The sequence below is a fragment of the Pleurodeles waltl genome, chromosome 1_1 (assembly GCF_031143425.1).
Source record: "Pleurodeles waltl isolate 20211129_DDA chromosome 1_1, aPleWal1.hap1.20221129, whole genome shotgun sequence".
NCBI classification, from domain to species: domain Eukaryota; kingdom Metazoa; phylum Chordata; class Amphibia; order Caudata; family Salamandridae; genus Pleurodeles; species Pleurodeles waltl.
This window is the reverse complement of record NC_090436.1, coordinates 841,762,888-841,785,551: the sequence shown is the minus strand read 5'-3', so window position 1 is coordinate 841,785,551 and position 22,664 is coordinate 841,762,888. Positions and strand designations below refer to the sequence as shown.

General features: G+C 42.4%; 1 protein-coding gene across 2 annotated transcripts in view; it reads right to left on the bottom strand.

Annotated features, from left to right (window-relative positions):
- LOC138288004 (annexin A1-like) overlaps positions 1–22,664 on the bottom strand; it is a 196,537-nt gene that overhangs the window by 121,559 nt on the left and 52,314 nt on the right. For both annotated transcript variants that reach the window (XM_069229095.1, XM_069229103.1), the window contains one exon: positions 11,076–11,170. In XM_069229095.1, the coding sequence (XP_069085196.1) occupies positions 11,076–11,170 (95 nt within the window). The remainder of the gene's footprint in view (positions 1–11,075; positions 11,171–22,664) is intronic.

Genomic DNA, 22,664 nt, shown 5'->3' with positions numbered 1-22,664 from the left:
GGGATCGCTCACAGATTTAGGCAAAACCACTATAAGCGCCTTGTGCTGGTAGTCAGAGAGATGGCCCTGGAATTTTGCTTCATGTAGCACTTCCAAGAATGGTTGAGTGAGTTGCGCAGAGAATATGAGAATATAGAATAGTACTGTGCTAGTAGCCCATCTATGCATGTTTTTTTGTTTCTGGCTAACTGGCACAATGCAGTCCGGACCTCATCGAGGCTGATGGGTTAATTGAGGTCCCATCTCTGGAGTCGAGTGATCTGGGTCATGGGGAGGTTGTCCATGAAAGAAGCTAGTTGTGCAGGAGAGGGTTTGGGGCCTGCTGCACAGATCTTGCGATAATAGTCCTGAAAAAGGCATGGCTAATGGAGGTTTGAGTGTATTGTATTGTATTATATAGGCTCGACATGTGTGTCCGGTAGGTGGTGTGCTGTATCTATGGTGAACAGTGGAGTCTGTGCCCTCCCATCCTTTATACCCCAGTTCTCTCAGTCAACAGTGTGTCTGTAATAATAGCCACCCATACAGTCCCCCCGGCTGACGGACAATGGGCTCGTAGCCAATAATTGCCATGTAACCATTCTAACAGCTAAAACAGTTATGGGGTAAACTTTGTCCATTCGGAAAGCTGAAGTGGGGGCGTGAATGTTCAGGCAGGATATACTCAGTTGTCCCAGCCCAGTACTGGAACAGTCTTACCCACACCGGACCTCCAGTAATCAAGGGTCTTTGTACATTCGTTGTTTGGCTACTGGAGTCCCGGGATGCTGGTACATCACAGATTCGCAATAAAATCTGGCACAGTCACAGTTCAAATCATGATTTTGAGGGTGTGATATAAATTCAGAGGTTGTCTGCCATGTGTGGGGTAAACTCAGGTCCTTCCATGGATTTTAAATTTGGAAGCATTGCACCACTTTGTAACACCTTGCGCCACATTATGCCTGCACCAGGCATAATGTATGCAAGGGGGTCATTCCCCCATTAGAGGGGCCGGAAAAAGGGTGCAAAGAAATCTAAAAGAACATCAATTAAATATGATCAGCATGCTATATTTTTTTATACTGATTTACAGTCTTGTAAATTATTACATAAAATATTAAAAGGTTGATTTACAAAGTGAACTGGGTTACGTTCTCTATGATACCCTAGCAATAAAACTGGTTATATTATATCAAGAGTAGATCAACGGAAGGCAGGAATAATGTTAATATATGTAAAATGGCTCAATAAATTATACATATAAATTCTTTAAAGCTGCAGCTAGAGACTTATTTTGGCCATACATATACCAATTAAATTCCAATGGGAAAGCATAAAGTGGACAGAGATGACGAATGGTAGCAACATATATATAACAAATAACAAAAAACACCCTTAAGGCAGAATGCTAAAAAACTAGAAAAAACCTTCTGGAATTCAGAGTAGTTTTGTGGCTTATTCATGATCAGAATCACAAGTCTTTCAAATGAATTAACACATTCTACTCTATACTACACCAACAATAATAGAGTATTGCTTGTGTTTTTCTCACTGCTACAGATTACTATTTTATGCAGTTTTGACTTTGCTCTACAGTATTGTTTTGATCATTCTATAGTAATTATATTTTAGACAAATTCAGGGTTCCCTATGACTCACCAATCTTAAATCTTTCACTGTATTCGTTACTCCCCACAGATTTTGTTTGCTTCCTTCAAATGGAAGTTGTTAAACGCACTCCTATCAATACTAGATCTGTTTTATCCACTAAGATATGGGATACATTTAGGTTCGTTTTGCACAGGTATTACACAGTCTTTTTGTAGCAGGGCTTTTAAAATTAACCATTTAGAAAAGAACAATTTTTGACCAATGATGCAGGAGTTGGAACACGTTTATGCTGCTGTAGATTGGAACCAGTGCGGTGGTGAACTTAACATTAAACCTAATTTAAATGCCATTCAAGGGTGACTAACAATGCTCCTGGCAGCCAAGGGTGTCAAACATGTCCTATGCAAAAGGTAAAGGTGTCTGAGAGGTCAGAATACTTTCTTGCTCTTATGACAAATCATGACGAGACCAGTGATTTGATTCAAGCACGGTTATTGTAAGACCTTTCAGCCTTATGGTGGTCTACCCTAAAATGTTGTACCTCATCCTTTCCTTTTTCGCTTGTTTCTTGAGTTGTGTCTGCACTTTATTACTGTTAAGAGTAGCATTAATACTTTACACATTGCCTCTAAGTTAAGCCTGACTAATTTTGAGCAAAGCTACCAGAAGGTTAATCACAGATTGATTTACGGGCAGATTTTTGAAAAGTGGCGCTTCACCTAGTGCAGCGCCACTTTTCTTGCGCCCCTTAGTGCCCCCTCTAACAGCACCATGTGAGTGCCGTATTTAAAATGGCGCACCATGGCGGTAGTCAGGGGTACTAGTGTCATAATTTATGGTGCTAGTTCGCCACTTTGCAGGATTAGCGTCAGAAATTATAACACTAATACTGCAAAGCACCCAGAGGCCCATTGAACACAATGGCGTGGAGTTTTTGGCCTTCCAACGCCACATTAGCGTAAACAAATGGCGCTAATGTGGTGTTGGAATGGCGCTAGGCCCACATAAGTCTGGGCCTAAGTGTCTTTCAGTGGTTTGCCCTGACAAGGATTGTGGCTGTTGCTTGAGAAGGGCTCAAACCCCTCAACCAACATCCCGATTTCTCACAGTTATCTTTAGGTAAACTGTTTCTGGCACATTTAGAAAATCCAGACATTTCATTGAATTCATGCAGATCTGTACTGAAAGAGCGAAATGCATCTACCCTTAAATAACGTTAGCCAATAAAGTCTTCAATCTATTAATATAATAATGACAATGAAAAACAGAGCTAACAACTAGCTCACTCTAACAGTGTTTTTTTAAAGTATTAAGCACCTGGAATCTGGGATGGATGTAGCGCCGGATCTTTGCCTGGAGAAGTCGATACATCATTAGCTGCTTGAAATCACCCCTGTTTTTAACAGTGATTAATCAATTAATTTCAAAGTGCATGCCCTCATGTGTTTTGCTCAAAGTGTATAAACATCCGCGTGATTGCAAATCAGTTAGTCCAATCTTGTTGCTCAAGGCTGAATCAAACATTTTTGGCAGCAATAGGTCTAAATGTCTAGTTGGTATAATTGAGAAACCTCCCACTATTTATTCAGAATGGATTAAATCCATGCAAGGGCACTATACCCCAAACTAATTTAGCCATGAGTGTGACTATCTGTGCTTAAACACTTCACAACCTGATGTCTATATATCACTATATTATATACTGAGAAGGGATTCAATTGGGTTTTGTGGCAGCACTTGTGGGACTTAATAAGAGCGGTTCAACTATCGTTTTCCAACCCTTGAGCTGCAGTTTTTATTAATGGTTGTACCTCAACTATTACCGCAAATAAACAGGCCTCGACAATCCCCTTTCCTCCTTACTGGTTGCAACTTACATCGAAACATTTAGGGGGTCATTACAACCTCGGCGGTCTGCGAGGTTGCGGGAGCCAGAATACCGCCAGTGCTGGCGGTATGGCTGGCTCTGTATTTTGACTTTTCCGCTGGGCCAGTGAACGGTAACAGAGTTACCGTCCGCTGGCCCAGCGGAAAAGTCACATCAACATTGCCGCCGGCTCGTAATTGAGCCGGCGGCAATGCTGATGTGCAGCGGGTGCAGTAGCAGCCGTTGCGCATTTCAGTGCCCGAAATTCGGGCAGTGAAATGCGCGACGGGGCTCTGCCTGGGGGCCCCTGCACTGCCCATGCCAAGTGCAGGGGCCCCCAGGTGCCCCCTGAGTCACCTTACTGCCAGCCTCTTCCTGGCGGTGCAAACCGCCAGAAACAGGCTGGCGGTAGGGGAGTCATAATCCCCAGGGCAGCGCCGCTTGCAGCGCTGCCCTAGCGGACTATCACCGCCGGGGCTAAAATGGTGGAATACCGCCGCCCTGGCGGTGCGACCATGGGTTTTCGTACTGCCAGCCTGTTGGCGGTACGAACGCCACTTTAAGCCTGGCGGTCACCGACCACCAGGGTTGTAATGACCCCCTTAATGTAAAATTTCCTTAATTCAATTCTTCCTTTAACCCGTTATAAAATTCAGTTTGGCTACTGATTAAACTGACGACATGGCAGATTACACTCCTCATCTTGATGACTTTCCTGTAGTTATTGTTCAGTTGGCAACTGAAATGGACTCTTCTTAAGGGTATAAGACTAGGCCCACATTTACAAAAGTTTTGTTTTGGGTTTTTGTTACTTTTTTAATGCATAACCAGTGCAAAATCCTTTATGGTATTTACAAAGCAACACAAATTAATATTTACATTGCCTTGGTGCTCCCTTGCATTACTTTGTGTCTGGGCGGCATTCCATGGATGTTGCAGGGGTTCCTGATCACCAACCCATGATTTCTTTTAATGAAAATCCATATCTACAAAGACTTGTGAACATGGATTTGCACCAAAATCCTGTCCTTCATGAGGCTGGTGCAAGGAGGAGAAATATCTTTATTTCTCCTCTTCATGTCCTCTTTCATGTTTGCTACATTCTGCATCACATATACTGAAAGGAAATAGCATTAAAGTTTATTTTCAGTTCAGGAAGGGACCACTTCCTATACAAAAACTATACTGACCCTAATGCTGACACCCTTGCCTTGTGGTGCAAGAGTGCCTTAACTGGCCCTAGGCAGCAAAACGTGCATCAGCACTTGGAGAGAGTAGAACTGCACCATTTCTTTGATGATATGACGCAGTTCTGCTATCTTGAAGTCGCACAGCACAGAGCATCACAGCAACTTTTCTTGCTGCATTTAGCCATTTCTTTGTGAATCTGGCCCCCTGTCACATGAAAACCCAAATCATATTAGCATTAGCTATACTGGTTGCTTGATACAAGATAAGGTAACTTTTGAATTATTGCATAAAGCAACTGGAGAGATCTCTGAATTTCATTAATTGAAGGTAATAAAATCACGACGATCATAGGAAGATTTTAATAACACTTTGATCACTTTCTCTTTGCAGTCTAATTAATTTCTCCAGAAAATTAAATTCAATCATTGTTACATGCTACTTAAGGAAGTTAACCCCATTTCATCGCTACCCTTTGTCACTGGTGTAAGGAAACTTGAGGGAGCCCCATGCAAATTACATGGAGGGCACCCCCCTACGGAATCACTAAGAGCTCTTGGGCGAGAGTACTGTGCTGAGAGGGCCCTTGAAGCTCAGACCTCCACCCCCCACACTGCGGGGTCTGTGGAGTCTTTGTTACACAACTGCCTTTTTTTCACATTTAACGAAATACTGGTATTTTATGCTATGGTTCCAGTCCAATTCTTAATAGCAAAGAATTACAAAGTGGTGGAGTTAAATTATGACACACATTTGCTTGAATGCAAGTTTGCTAAATCTCTATGAATTTTTACAACATTGCGGCAAATGTGGGTGTAATTTAAGAATTATGTATAAGTAATTAAACATATGTACTTCAGAGCTAATTTTTTTTTTTTTTATAAGACATTTTGTTTCATCTTATTTACTTTTGAATGTTTCTGACATGTATGCTTATAACTAAATCTAAAATGCTTTATAAATTCTGTTTTCAAGATGAAGGTACCCATGTAACTTATGTGACATATGAATACATATCCCAATAACTCACTGTAAATTGCTAGTGGCAACATAACCTAATTGCATACTGTTAGAAATTGGGTCTCTAGTTGGCAGAGGCTTGCACCCTGTCCAAGTAGGCACAACCATCCTTATCAGAGTAAGTCAGTTGCACTCAACCTGTGCTTACCACCTGGTAGCTTGGCACAGAGCAGTCAGGCTTAACTTAAGAGGTAATGTGTAAAGTATTTTTGCAACACTAAGTTACAGTAGCACAGTGAAAGACACCACAAAAAGACTCCACATAACCTGTTGGAAAAATCGATGATATTTATCTGATTAAAACAAGACCAAAACAACAAACATTCAAAGAGTAGAAGTTGAGATATTAATTTTTAAAGATTACATGTGAAAACAGTGCTTAGAAATGTATAGCGGTAAAATGTTTAGTTGAGGTCGCGAGGGACCAATGCAAATCCAAAATCCAGACTGACCGCTATGGAGGGGAAGCCGGTTACAGAACACACACTGGGTCCATTAAACAGTACCTTTGTTGGAGCAAGGCGTCAACAGCAAGGACACGATGCATCAATTTTTCTGCTGCACTTGGAGTGATGAGATGCTTTTTGAAGTTTGTAGCTGCAGAACCCACTTCTGAGGCCCAGGGCTTGAGAGAGACACCTCAGGCAAAGATAGGACTCACAAGTGACAGAGTCCAGCAGCACCAGGAGAGTTAGAAGCAGTCTTTGATGTCCTTGAGACTGAAGAAGAATAGGGGGCAAACCCAACACCCTTGCAGAATCTTGGATTTAAGGATGTATAGAGAAAGTCCAGTTTCTCTCACTGAAGGGCAGAAGCAGCAGGCAGCAGGCCAACTTGGAGAGAAAACAGCATAGTGGTAGTCCCTCCAACAGCACAGAACACAGCAGCAATAGGCCAACACCGCAATGCAGTTGCAGAGTGGCAGGCCTTCCTGGCAGCACAACAGTCCTTCTTCCTGGCAGAGTGTCATTGGTTCCAGTCAAAGATCTGAGTTGGTGAAGTTTGGGCTCCAGTATTTATACTTTGGTGCCCTGGTTTTGGAAGGTGGGAGGAACCTCCAGGCCTTCCTTTGAAGCCCACAAGGTCTCTGTGCTGCTCTTCCTGGCTCCAAACATGCTACAGGGGTTTATGCAGCACTTTGTGTGAGGAGAGGCACAGCCCTATTCTTGTGTAAGTGAGGCAGTGCTAACGTCCATTCCCATCAAGCCAGTTAATGGGTCATTAAGGCCCATTAAGTCACACCTATGCTCTCATTGTGTGACTGTCTATAGCAAATGAAAAAAGCCCAGCTGTCATCTGCCCCAGACATGTATTCAGAGACAAGGAGAGGCACAGAATGGCTAAAGTAAGAAAATACCAACTTTCTAAAAGTGGCATTTTCAGACTTACAATTTAAGCCTGATTTTACAATAAGTTGTGATTTTAAATTGAGAGTCCAGGGACACCAAACTCCATATTTCTATCTTTTCCCATTTGGAAGGTACACTTTAAAGATATTTTAAGGTAATCCCAATGCTATAGTATGTGAAAGATAGAACATGCATTAGTGAAAAAATGATTTTAAGAGTTTTTCACTATCTGGACATGTTAAACTTAAAAGTACATATCCAACATTTAAAATACACTGTACCCTGCCTTTGGGGCTATGTAGGGCCTACCTTAGGGTTGACATACATGTAATAAAGAGGAAGGTTTGGGCCTGGCAAGTTGGTACACTTGCTAGGTCGAAATAGCAGTTTACAACTGCACACAAAGGCTCTGCATTGGCATGCCTGAGACATGTTTGAAAGGCTACTGTAGTGGGTGGCACAATCAGTGCTGCAGACCTACTAGTATCATTTAATTTACAGGTCCTGGGCACATACAGTGCACTTTCCTTGGGACTTACAAGTAAACTAAATATGCCTATGGTGGAATAGCCAATGTTACAATGTTTAGTGTACAATGCACGTGCACTTTTGCACTGGTTAGCAGTGGTAAAGTACCCAAAATCCAAAAGACAGCAAAAATGAGGCAGAAAAACAGGCAGAAAATGCAAAAGGTTTGGGGGTGACCCTGCAGTAAGGGCCATTTCCAACACATACTGTGAACTAGCAGAAAATGGCCTAATGCATCATGTTTACAAATTTCATTTGCACTAGTATTGATCTTTATTTCTGCTGCATCTGTCAATGTAGTTTGTCTCCCTGTTCAATAGTTTTTTAATTAAAATGTATTTCTCTTTTTATATAGAGTGGAGATAAAGTGTGAGCTACACAAGCAGACTGCCATTTGAAAGTTGGAACCATCAATAAAGGTTCAAAGATTTTGTAATAATCAGGGTCTTGTTAAAGGTTACATTTGTTTATATTTCTTCTTTAATACAAGTTTCAGAACAGCATGAGCAAGCAGAATAAGCAATTATAATTAAGCATTTTAGAATTTTAGTGTACAACAATACTAACTCCATAATGTTTCATTACAGTCTCTTTCTCACTCTCAACAGAAAGAAGAATAAATTAAGCTTGGACCTGAGAAACATGTATTGTTTGGCAATGGGCCAAATTAGTCACTGGAACTAATCACTGAAAAAATATAAATATGAGCTCAGTTAAGAAAACAGAGAGTCTTAAACAGATAAATACAACAAAGTGTGAGTGACTCATACAAATAACAAAAGCAGCAAATGAGAAATAGCATCATGCATGAAAAATTGGGAGTTGAGCAGCCAGTCAGAATGATCCCTTTAAAGATTATATCTACTGTTGTAGGTTTGTGTAAGGAGCATTTTTAGCTTACAGCTCCCAATGCCCCTCAGGTGTCCTATGGTCTGTGTGAGCACTGCAGAACCAGGAGATTTCACTTACCTGAAATTTCCCCATCTACATTATCAATGTCTAGCTACTGTGACCATGCAACACCCAAATTCCTCCTACCTAGAACATATCCTGCTCCCATCACCTACTCAAGAAATTTCATCTGTCCGGTCTCCCATTCCCCTTCCCATTTCCTTCTGCACCACTCTTGAGTTAGTTCTCCACATGCACGCCTCTTATGCCTCACCTGCACTTCTGTACAGATCCCCTTTCCCAGAAGTAAAACATAAATGAAGGGCACAAGAGACAAGAGATTCTATAAAGCTACATGCGCAAAATGGAAAAAACATTGCTCAGATAAATTTGGGGAATGCCAGAGAGGACAAATGATGATTTTAATCAGTGGTGATGACAACAAGTATTTGAGAAAAACACCCAATTTACTCTTACCATGATACTTCTTGTATATGACCAATCTTTTGATGGGGTGGTTAAGTGAGGCGTTTTTTTCTTTTTTTCACTGGCCATAGCTTACCTCCTTATCATAATGGCATGGAAAAATGTTGAGCCTCCTAAAACTCACCTTTGGATTGGGTGCTTATTGGCCACTTACAATCGGGAAAGATCTTTATACAGTTGTAAGGGAAAATGAGCTATGAGCCGTGGAAAATCGGTCTGGCTTGCCCTGGCTAGATGGCTATTCAATAAACCATGGCATGAAGACTTGTTTGTAGCTTAACAAGAATTAGATCAAAGGGGTGTTGATATGGTTTTATTGTGCTATGTATTATTAATTATCTTCATCTACATTTATATACCAAGTAATGAACGTATTGTATTTATTTGAGCTTTGCTGTTTACTGCGTCTAGATTTTGCTTGCTGCTGAATTATTAATTTGGGATATATTAATGAAAAAAATCATTGTATACTTGTGAAAATGGTATTAGTAGAAATATGTAAAAATGCTGAAACTGCTACTGGGTTTTCACTTTATAGTACTGCCATCATTCAGTCCATTTTTATTATCCCATCAAAATTCCTATTTTGGTAATGTTACAGTCTGTGTTTTTAATAGTTTATTATTTCATGTCGCTTATTCATAAAATGTAACACATGGGTGTCATGCATTGTCCCTTTCTTCTTGTATATTTATATGATTATCAGTGTAATTATTTGTACTAGCACCAATAGTCAATTGGAAGCTCATACATAGAAGCAAGTTGGTTTGTATTGCGCGCCTATGAAATAAATAAGCAAAAACATAAACGGTGATTAAAAAGCGCATTAAACTTTCCAAGCAAACAAGGAATGTCTTTAAAGATGCCTTATTGTGTCCTGGTGCCATTAAAACTTATTATTCTTCAACTTGTCCTTGCCATAAAAGAAAGGTCTTCTCTCGAGGATTTTTCAACTATACGCAGAAGACTAACATAGTGGTCATTATAACCCTGGTGGTCTTTTGACTGCCAGGGTAAATGTGGCGGTCCCACCACCAACAGGCTGGCGGTGTAGACCGCCACATTATGAGTGTGGTGGGTTGGCCTCAGTCCACGACATCTCCACTCATACAGCCATGGTGGTCGGAACCGCTGGGCTGGAGATGATCATCTCCGACCGAGCGGTCCACAGAAGACCGCCGGCTGTATTATGAGCCGGCTTTCCATCAAGGTTTCTGCTGCAGTAGCACCGCTACAAAAACCATGGCGGAAAGCCTACCAGTGACAGGGAATTTCTTCCATGTCACTGGCAAATGGCTCCCTCACTCCCCCCAGCAGCTCCTCCCACCCCCCTTCAGCCACAGCACCCCCTCCTCCACCCGCCTTCAGCCACAGCGCCCCATCCCTGTCCCCGCATACATGCACAGACACCCACACGAACTACGCATACACCCATTCACCTACACTTACATACATGCATTCACTCACATGCATCCATACACGCATTCACAACAACATTCATACACACATTCACAACAACATTCATACACGCATTCAGGCACTCATACTCACACCCATTCAAACACACATACTCACTTACATGCACTCACTTCCTCATTCAGACATGCATACAACCACGCATACACACATTCATGCACACATGCAGACAACACACACTCACATATGCACACACTACACCCTCCAATCCTTCCACCACCTCCCTTGTCGGATTATCGCCTTACCTCCTCCAGAGAGAAGTTTGTCCAGCAGGGAACGGGAAGGGGAGCATCCACCACTGGCAGTGCCCTGCCAGCAGGACACTGTCAGGCCGTATTATGGCCCATAATAAGGCAGGCGGTGTCATACTGGTTGGGTGGGGCCGGTGGTGGAACAGCCAGAGCGCCTCCACCCACCAGCATGAAAAAGTGTGGTGGAAATCCAGCAGTACCCGCAATATTGTGGGCGGGAGACCGCCAGCTCTGGCGGTCTTCCTGGAAGACCACCAAAGTCATAATGAGGGCCTTCATGCTTTCGAAGCTAGGCACTCATATTGCAAAAAGGACAAAGCATTGTGCATGATTCATGTATGCAGTGAAAAAGATGTGGGTGATTTGCGTTTTTAAGAAAATACTTTCAAGTATATATTTTTGCAAATAAGTGCTAGCATGACTTACCTTCCCTGTTGCTTGTTTGTATGCTACTTTGATTTGCTGCCTTTGCGCATTACTTCTACTGGTTAGAATGTCAATAATGTCTCTTTCATTCACACCTGAAAAAAAGAAAAATATTGTGTAAAACTGCTGCAGTGCTACACATAAGGCAACATGTATTGTCTTCTTTGTCTGGTTTTCTGTTAAATAATCAAATGCATATATTTCAAAATGCCAAATATAATTTACTTAACATGGGCAGGTAGAATGTGTAGAAGATTAGTAGCCATAAATAAGTAGAGATTTTCTATTTTTAACACCACATCTACATACTATATATATATCTATACTATTTCAAACACTGCCTCCAGGGAAGTTTTTTTTTCCAGCATAATTTAAAAATTCCACATATTGAATTTGTTCTAAAAGATTGGCAACATTCAAGTGATTTGAGACTGAATTTTGTGCTGCTTTCTTGTGATTTAAATACAATGGCAGAGCATAGGTTTCTATGGGAACAAGCAGCAGCTGAACTATTTGATGAAACCGGGGAGGCCAATGTACCTCATGGTACCTGTAGTCGTACAACATCAAACATTATTCACGAGCTGGAAAAAGCTTGTATTTCAGAACTAAAAAAATGGTTGGAGATGACCTCACTAACAAAATATATATACAAATGGCAGGGTACCACGAGGTTTACATATTTTGATATTACCAACCCTCGGTGATATGGACTCGGATTTGTTAGAACAGTGGAGGATCCATACAGCGGACTGCTCCCTTAAACTCATGGGCACTTTGATTACCCAAGCCAAAATACGCATGGATGAACAGATTAAAATCAATGAACAAAGAATTAGAAAGAGCAGCCAACCAGCAAGAAGTACAACATCTATTAATGAAAGTGGAGGAACGAATTAAGAAAAAAGAAGATGAGATCAAAACACGCAAGGCACACAAGTTCAATAGAGACAAAATGGATTATGAACATGGGAGGATCTATACCTTTGCACGCAAATATGATACATTAAGATTGAAAGAAAGATGAATAACGGAGGAGATGTGAATGCAGAATGCAGAAAAAGTATAATTATAGAGATGAGAGTTCTGATCTGGGCTCCTCGGCGGATGAGGCGCCACTCAATAAATTGGATTTTTGAGGGGAAATGCATTTTATGCAAATGGCCACGCTGCAATCAGGCAAAAGCATAGGACGAGGTTGGGGAGGCACAAGGCGAGGTGGGGGAAGAGACGACAAACACAAGGAATAGATATTGAGACCGATTTGAACAATGTTACCACCATTGTAAATATCTCTAAAATCAGTTTGACCCCTAATCAAGAATGCATCCTCAATATAGGACTCAGTTTTTGTCCAACTATCCATTGGGATTATGTGAAGACACGTATTGAATTATACAAATTTGTTCGCAAATTGCGTTTGATGAAACACTTTTCTAGCAAAACCCCGGTTTCGCATTCTAACAGTGAATCCGGTGAGGTAAATTTTTCTGGATTCAACATCGGTGATACTTCTGAATTGGTTCTGATTAATGATCTAACAAATGAAGTGGCAACAGGTGAACAACAGATAACTGAGAATGCATACACAGATATTTTTACATTAAAGAGGATGGGTTTTATAACTAATTGTCATGCTACCAGTTCCCTAAAACATTTTAACAAGTTTAATCCTCAGCTACCAAGTGGAAATTTGATTGACACCTTCCACGAATTGGTAGCTGCGGATATTGACAAAATTTGCACGAACTTTCAATCTAAGAAGTCTAGGTTAACAAATTTCTCTGTGAAGGATTGGAAAGATTTGAACTCCCTTAAATCCAATGCCACCATTATCATTAAGCCCTCTGATAAGAGTGGTGACATTGTTATCATGGATTTACAAAACTATGTCAAAGAAGCCAATCGACAACTAACTAATGTTGATCATTATGACAAATTATGTATCAATCCCACGGCCCAATACCATCAAATTTGCCGGGAGATGTTAGATGGTTGGCTCACAGAACGTCTCATTGATTGTGATGAGTATCTATACTTAAAAATCTATTTTTCAAAAATTCCATGCATTTATTTTCTACTCAAAATTCATAAGAACAAATCTAATCCTCCAGGTAGACCCATTGTTAGCATGAATCAATCCCTGTTGGAAAACACTTGGATCTTTTCTTATGCACTTATGTCACTGAATTACCATCCTATTTATGTGATACCAATGATTTTTTATCCAAAATACACACTATTCCGTCGCACAAAAACTATCTGTTGGTTACCATGGATGCAGCATCTTTGTATACATAGATTAAGCATCAATATGGGATGGAAGCTTGCCAATACTTTTTAAGAACACGACCTATTGAGTTCTCTCAACATACAAATATGCTCATGTCTATGCTACTGTTTTGTCTGTTTTGTCTTACACACAATGTTTTTCTTTTTGATAATGATTATTATCTTCAAAAACAGGGTACAGCTATGGGGGCATCCTTTGCTCTGACCTATGCGAATCTCGATATGGGATGGTGGGAGAAAGAAATAGCTTGGTCTGAGGCCCACAATATCTATATTGATAAAGTAGTACTATGGGTGCGATATATTGATGATCTCTTTCTTATATGGGATGGTCATGAACAGTCCATGTTGGAATATATTAGTGTGTTAAATAATAATGAGCTAAATATCTATCTTGAATTAGTATATAGCAGACACACTATTGAAATCCTGGATGTCCTGTTGGAAATCAAGAATGATAAGCTGGAGACCACAGTATACTGCAAACCCACTGCATGCAATTCTATATTGCATGGAAATAGTGGGCATCCTAAGGCATTGAAATGGAGCATACCTTATAGTCAATTACTGCGGGCTCGCAAGATATGTTCAGATTATGATGAGTTTGAAGCAGAAATTATGGCAATGACCCAAAGATTCTTGAAGAGGGGATATCCTCTTAAAAGTTTGATTGATGCACAGAAGAGGGTCAAGAGCAAAACTAGAGAAGAATTGCTTTTTAAGAACTCACCCAGTGAGGATAATTTGAACATCAAAAAATCTCCTCCTTGACAATTTTTTTAATTTAATTAACAACATGTGGCACTTAAAAACATTTTACAGCGCAATTGGCACATCTTGCAAGAAGATCCTCATATCAAGGAAAGTATTGGTCAACATCCCCAAATTACCTACCGTAAGGCTCACTTATTAGGAGATCATTTGAGTAATAGCCTTTTTTCTATAATGGACAGTACATCATGGCTAACAAAAAGAAGTTTAGGTTTTGGGAAATGTCTTCATTGCAAAGCATGTAAATATGCACACAATACACAGAATTACCAAACATTTGATGGCAAGAATTGTGAGATCAAAGATCAGATTACTTTTGAAACTGAATATGTTGTGTATGTCATTGAATGTGGCTGCCAGAAGAAATATGTAGGCAGCGCCATTCATAAACTTAAGATCAGATTTTTACAACATTTTAGGGCAATCAAAAATCATGATAGATTTTACCCTTTAGCTGAACATTTCTGGGATGCAGGAGATTGTGGTACTTTGACCTTTTATGGAATTAATCGATCAAACTGAGTCCGAGGGGAGGTGATAGAACATTGAAGTTGAGACAGATGGAATCCAAGTTGATCCTATTGCTCGGCTCAGAAAACTCATGGGGACCTAATCTTGATGCAGAACTACAGCAATTTTTCAGCCATGAATCAGGAGTTGAGTAAAATTTTCCAGTGCAGCACAGTAAGGTGTGGATTTTCTCTTTTAAGTGAAGTATTTGATGGCCTTGATACTTCTTACCAGAAGACAAGATGACATGCCCTTGGCAATCACTTGTGGTGGGAAGACAAAGGGGGTCATTCTGACCCCTGCTGGCGGCGGAAGCCGCCCGCCTGGCGGGAACCGCCAGAAGACCGTACCGCGGTCAAAAGACCGCGGCGGTCATTCTGACTTTCCCGCTGGGCTGGAGGGCGACCGCCAAAAGGCCGCCCGCCCGCCCAGCGGGAAAGCCCCAGCAACGAGGAGGCCGGCTCCGAATGGAGCTGGCGGAGTTGCTGGTGTGCGATGGGTGCAGTTGCACCCGTCGCGATTTTCAGTGTCTGCCAAGCAGACACTGAAAATCTTAATGGGGCCCTGTTAGGGGGCCCCTGCAGTGCCTATGCCCATGCCCAGGGGCCCAACGACTCCCGTTCCCGCCATCCGGTTTCTGGCAGTGAAAACCGCCAGAAACAGGATGGCGGGAAGGGGGTCGGAATCCCCATGGCGGCGCTGCTTGCAGCGCCGCCGTGGAGGATTCCCTGGGGCAGTGGGAAACCGGCAGGAAACCGGCGGGAAACCGCCGGTTTCCCTTTTCTGACCGCGGCTTTACCGCCGCGGTCAGAATGGCCCCAGAAGCACCGCCAGCCTGTTGACGGTGCTTCCTCTGTCCCCTACCCTGGCGGTCCATGACCGCCAGGGTAGGAATCACCCCCAAAGTCCTTCCAGGAGTGTCAGGGAGCAGCAGGCAGCAGGGCAAAAAGCAGGAAAGCAGTCCTTGCAGAAAAGCAGTCCAGTTGAGTCCTTTGGGCAGCACTGCCGTCCTTCTGACAGAGTCCAATTTTAAATCCAGAAGTGTCTGATTTTAGAGGGTCACAGACCCAGTACATACCCAAATGTGCCTTTGAAGTGGAGAAGAATTCCAAGAGTGGTATTGAAGTGCACCAGTTCCCCTTTCAACCCAGCACTGTCTGCCAGGAGATCTGTGGGGGGTATTAGTCTTTTGTGTAGGGTCCAGCCACTACCTTTTGAAGTGTAAGTGAGGGCCCATCCACCTTTCCTGCCCAGGAAGCTCCATCAGCCTGCACATGAATGCAGATGCTGTTGAGTGTCCTGTGTTTATGGCTGTCTGGAAATGCACAAGAGGAGCTGTCAACCAGCACAGACCAGATGTGGATTGGAGACAGGCTGTAAAGTACAGAAAGCAGTAAGTGAAGGGCAATGCCTACTTTCTCAAAGTAGCATTCCTAAAATAGTAATGGTAAATCCAGCTTCATCTGTAAGAAGGATTTCTCACTACCATTCTAACTATACAAAACCTGACAGTGCCACTCCTTTCAGATCAGAAGTCACCACTTAAAAGTATATACGGGAATTTCTAATGCTCGCATATGAGAGGAGCAGGCTTCACAGTAGTGACAAACAACTTTCAGACTTTTTCACTACCAGGACATGTAAAACTTACAAGTACATGTCCTGCCTTTTACTTACATAGCACCCTGTCATATGGGCTACCTAGGGCCTTCCTTGGGGGTGACGTATATGTAATAAACAGGGAGTTTAAGTCTTGGCAAGTAGTTTTAAATGGCAAGTCAAAATGGAAGTGATAGTGTACACACAGGCCAGGCAAAGGCAGGCTTGAGACATGATTAAGAGGCTACTTATGTGGGTGGGACAATCACTACTGCAGGCCCACTAGTAGTACTTAATTTACAGGACCTTGCCACATATAGTGTGCTTTACTAATAACTTATAGGTAAATAACTATGCAAATTGGGCATGGGCCAATGTTACCATGTGTTAAGGAGAGAGCACATGCACTTTAGCAGTGGTAAGTGCCAGAGTCCTAAAGCCAGCCACTCCTAAAGCCAGCAAAAATTAATTTGGAACTGAGGGGGTGAAATTCTAATTGCACTGCAAGGAAAGTTATTTTTAAACTTTTAAAAGATTTAATTGATGGCTTGCTAATTTTGCCCGTTGGCTGTGTCCTTGCCTGTCAGAGCGTGACCTCCATTTTTGTTAGCAGTCTAGTCATTGGTTGAGGAAGAGTATAAACATATGGACTGGTGCAACTGCACAGTGAGACTATTTTGGAATTGATGGGATTGGAATTCTGATTGCACTGCATAGAAATTGATTTTTAAACTTTTAAAAGATTTTATTGGGCGTTTGCACATTTTGCATGTTGGCTGAGTCCTCGCCTGTCAGACCGGGACTGCCATTTTTGTTAGCAGTCTAGTTGCTGATTGGGGAAGAGTACAAATAGATGGGCTGGAGTGACCGCACAGCGGGTGTGTACAGTGGGTGCGCCGAAGGCACATCAAAGGCAAGCCCATCTGCACTCCTTCATGCTCAGACCACACTCAGTGCCAGCCATGCTGCCAATGGTGCCCCAGGTATGGATGAGGCAACTGGGACTTGTATTGATACTAGGATTACTTACACTAAGGACCAACTGCTAAGACTGGGTAAGCCCCTGCTTGACATTTCCTCTTTATTTAATATTAGTGAAACAATGTCCATGTCACGATCATTAGAGGAGATTAGCAAGCATGTGTCACCCGACTATCTCTTATCAAACAGTGATGAAATAGAGCTTGTGAGAGAACAGGGCTGATTGCAGAGGCCCCCTAACTTTTTGCCCCCATTTTCCACTTTTAGCTGGTGGTTTCCTGACTCTGATGGTGCCCGGGGTACTGCTAACCAGTCTCAGGGTCTGTGCTCTGTGTGAAATCAGTATGCAAATTAGGCTAATTATAATTGGCTCAGTCAACCTACCTATAAGTCCCTAGTATATGGTAGGGCATGGAGGTTTAGGGACCCCTGCATAGGTAGTGCCCCCATCGGTGCACTGCTGAGGTGCCCAGTGTCATTTTAAAGGCAGGCCTGCCTTGCTGGCTGCTTTTAAGTTAAAGTTATATGCAAAATCGACTTTGGAATTAAAATTAGTTCCAAAGTCTTAAACTACCTTATTTTTAAATATAAGTCACCCCTAAGGTGTGCCCTATGTGCCCCTAGGGCTGGGTGCCATGTAACTATAAGCAGGGACCTTATAAAAATAGTTTTTTAAGCCCTGGTAAGGTAAAACAGCCAAATTTGTTTTTCCCTCATTGTAGTGAATGGCCTCCATAGGCTAGAATGGGGAGACTTTATTTTAATTTTAAAAGTCCCCTTAAGTAACAGATACCAGACATTTGGTATCCAATTAATTGTTATAATAAATCCCACAACTTCCAGTTGTTAGATTTAATATAACTTGTTCAGGTAAAGAATTTTAAACTTTACCTGAAAAGTTGCCAACTTCAGCCCTGCAGTGTTTTTGCTGCTGTGCTCTGGTTGGCTAGCCTCTGGCAGCCTGGCCAGGCTGCCTTGATAAGGTGTGAAGTGGCCTGGCTCCACACAAAGAGATGTGCCTTTGGGAGGAGATCTCCCCTCAGCAGATGGTGAGGCAGGAAGGGGGAGGGATGCCAAACTGGTCTTCAAAGGCAGAGAAGGACATTTGGAGCAACCCAGCAACATCCCCACATCCTGCAAACCTAGACAGTTAGGTGCCCCCTTGATTAGATTAGGAGAGGGCAGGAGAGGGGTGTGTTTAGGATTTTTAGCTACACCAGTCAGTGGGCTCAGTCAGATGTAACCTCCAAAAATCACTTTCAGCCATGATGGATTTTTGAGGAATGTTGCTCCCTGGGATTTATTTGTGCCACACTTCCCAGGAAGTGGTCATCACAGGAGGAAGGACCCTGCACCTGATTGGAGAACCAGGACCCCCTGTATTTCACCCAGAAGCAGGGATAAAACTGGCAGACCTGCACCCAGACCTCAGTTCCCTACCAGATCCCTACCAGGAAGAACTACAGGAGAAGAAGGACTGCCCTGCTGGACCCCTGGCCTGCACCTGGACCCTGCACTCTGAAGGACTGCACCAGCTGCACACTGGGGCTTCACCACAATAAGGGCTTTGCCTGGCTTCAACTGGTTCAAGGAAGGACTCCCTATTTGCTACAGGTGAAAAATTGCTAACCAGAGTCCCCTGCACCAACTCCTGAAGAAACCAACCAGCTGACCACTGCCCAGTGGCCAAAAAGAAGTTTGCACCAGGTGCATTTTGGGAGTTGTAGTCCACACCCCAAGGATCATCTCAGAGCTTCTGGAACCTTGGGGTGAGCTGTGGACCCCAAAAGAACCTTAAAGGAACATCTGGAAGAAGATCCAGAAGTTTGGGGAACTTTGGAGAACTTTTGGAAAACAGCCCAATAGATGGACCGACCCACAGCGGCAACACTAGCCAGCTTGCCTCAACCGCGACCCGGCCTGACTTGCAGGTTTGTCCCAGTGAAGAAAATCCCCCAAAAAGAGACCAAGTCGGAACGTAGGGAAGTTGACCGGGACCTCCCAGCCAGCATATCCGAGGAGGGCTCCAAGGACGTCGGATCAAGATCCAGGTTTGCCCCGGTCGAAGGATTTTCACCTTGAAAAAACGATTACGTCCGAAGGGAAAAATCTCCACCGAGGGCTCCCGCGACGGGTATCTGAAGAAGAGTTCCAGGAGGTCGGATTGGACTGGCAGGTTTGTCCCGCTAAAGAAAATCTTCAGAAAAACGACTAAGTCCTAAGGTAAACTTTTGACCGAGGCCTCCCGCGGGCTGTAGCCGAGTCGGGCTCCATCGCGGTCGACCTTAAACTTTGACTTTGCCCCGGTCGAGGTGCGACCAGATGACCAGATTGGCACATTTTGTTTCTAGGCGCTAGAAAACAATAATTCTTTAAGAATTCATATTTCCGGTTCCCCTTATCCGATTTTATTCGTTTTTGTGTAATTTTAAAGATAAAAATATAGTCTATTTTCATAAATTGATTTTGGATTTTTTAACTGTTTCCTGTGTTTTATTTAATTACTGTTTTGTGATATTTGAATGCTTTACACTCTGTCTCCTAAGTTAAGCCTTCTTGCTCGTTTCCAAGCTACCAAAGGTTGAGCTGGGTTAAATTTACTGAGACCTAACTGGACCTAAGTGGAGGTTAGTGGCCTATTGATAAGTGTAGGTACTTACCTGCCCTTACCAATAACCCATTTTCCAACAGAGCTTATGTCACAGGTGCTAGAGATCGAAAAGTTTGACTTGCTGGGAAATTCTAGTAACCTTGACTTATCTATTTTATACTTTACACTGTTAAACCAACACCCATGTTACAGCCATTAGTAGGAAGTGGGAAGCTTGGCTCCCCAGATTCTTCTGGTGTAAGTAGTAGGCAGGCTCCAATGAAATGTGGCTTGGTCAATGCTAGATCATTGGTAAAACATGCTGTAGAAATCAGCCTACTACTGGATTCAGAAAAATGAGATGCCCTGTTCATCACTGAGACTTGGACCACAACAGAGTCAATGGTGGATTTAGGGATTGCCTGGTGGACTTCAAACCAATGCATAGACCTCGTTGTATTTAGAAGGTAGGCTGAGTGAGCATATTTTTTATCATCAAAAGTGGGATTTTCATGCGATTACCGTAGATGACATAGAAAGTATAGAAGTAATATGATTCTCCCTTAGATCAAAGAGAGGATATGCCTTCGCCAGGGCGTTATGTTACAGGCCCCCTGACTCACCGACCTCACAACTCCATAATTTTATAGCGGCACTCTCCAATTTGACCTTGACTCATGCCAATTTTGTTGTGCTAGGTGATTTTAACCTTTGGGCCCACAAGGAGATGCATGCCTTGGGGAAAGAATTATGGACTGTCTGTGAGATTGAAGGTCTCCAGCAACTTGTCCATGGCCCCACTCATCAATGGGGCCATACACCTGACCTTATTTTTGCTACAGAAAGTTTAATTGTGATTAATAATATCTCTCCATTATGTTGGACCAACCATGTGCTAATTTCTTTCCACCTCACTACGCAGGAATTATGGTAACAGCCTATCCAACTTGAGCATTTTAAACCGAGTTTGGCATAAACCAGGATCAGTAGTTGATCTAACCAACATTTTTTACCCTAAGAATTCTATTGAAACAAATTACAAGCGATGCAACAAATAAATCACTGCCAAATTAGTTGAATGTATCCCCTTTTCTCATCATAAACCTAGGACGCATCCATCTGCACTGTGGTATAATGAGTCGTTAAGAGCTGCTAATCTGGTATGTAGACAATTGGAAAGACAATGGTACAGACATTATGCAGATATGGATAAGCAAGAGCTGAAGACAGCCCTGAGTAAATATAAAAAAAGAGATTAGGGAGGCAAAGGCAGAGTATTATACAAATTCCATCTTAGCAGCCTCCAATAATGCTAAAAAGGTATTTAAAACTCTCCATGAATTAGCTTATCCCCAATGCTTGAAAAATAACATTGTTCCCTCACAGAAATTGTGTGATGATTTAGTGATCCTATTTGAGAATAAGATAACAAAAACTATCGAGATTATTGACTTTAAGTCTGGCGAGGAACAGCTATTACAAACAAGGTGAATCATGTCTGGTAACGTCACTTGTGTTGAAGATATTGTAGTAAATCCTAGTTTCTTTTAATGGGATACAGAAGTTAGCTTAGCCTGAGGCTTGCAGACTCGTACCCAGTGACTTTTTCCCTACTTAGCTTGCTCTGTTTTAGCACATTTATTGAATTAAATCTTTTTAAGATGGCTTCCTTGTTTTGAGTTAGGCCCATGTTTTAGTTTGCGTTATCAGTGCCACTGCGCTCAGGCGTCAAGATCAAGTGACAAAGACAAACAAACTGCAGGTGTTCACTTTAGGTACATTCCCTCTTCATGCATTCAAGTGGATTGTTTATATTAATTGCAGTCCCAAGCATGCCTTGTTATCTATTGTTTGGGAATAAACCAACATCAGGGGTCCAAGTAGATCTGTATAAATACTCCTCACTTTAACAGATAGTCAGAGGGATTCCGACCAGATGCCATCGCTGCTATCAATGCTCCACGTCACCTTGACGCTGACTCAGCCTTCGTGTTCCTACGCAGTCTGAGCTAGAGACCTCATTCCAAGGTAACGAGGGCTGGGGGCTCTGCTCACGGACATGGCATTGGCAGATTGAGGTTTAACATACCTAGGTCTCTTCTAGGTTAGAGGTTAGGCCTATCATGCTAGGGTATTAGGACATATCACACACTTCATGTTATTTCATGATATTGAAAGATGGTGGGGGACTTTGTATTAATGACTTTACTATTCTGTTTCTTGCACTGTTCATTATCCTAATCATTGCAGCCCATGCAATTTATCGCAGATTGCAATTTTGCTAAAATAAAACCTATTGAAACTACTGCATCTTATTAATTGCCTGTGTGTGATTGAGACATGTTGTTAATGTGAGAAAGGGGTAATCTCCATTTAACCACAACACTCCTGAGATGTCATACTCTTCAGTCCATGCGTAAAGGCTGCCACAAATCACCTTTTACTGTTTTGTGTTTTTGGTGAGGTACTGCTTGAAGTGTTAAAACAAATACAGAATGAGCACGGGGCTGCACCAGCTGTAGATTTGGGGATGAAATGAATGGTTAACTTTGACACAGTCTCCTCAACCACACTCAGTAACGTTAAAGGGGAAGCAGTAGCACTGGCTATACACCAGCATCTCCGAAAGATTCCACATTTGGACCAGGAGAAAGAGCTACCTGCATAAAGGCTGCCACAAATCACCTTTTACTGTTTTGGGTTTTTGGTGAGGTACTGCTTGTGAGCTGGAAGGGTTGGGACGACAGTTGTATTTTTTTGTAGGACTGGCACAGTCGTCTACAAACATAAGTACTGTCATCCTTAAGTCAGCAGTCTTGGCTACAGCAAGAGTCCAGCTACGACAA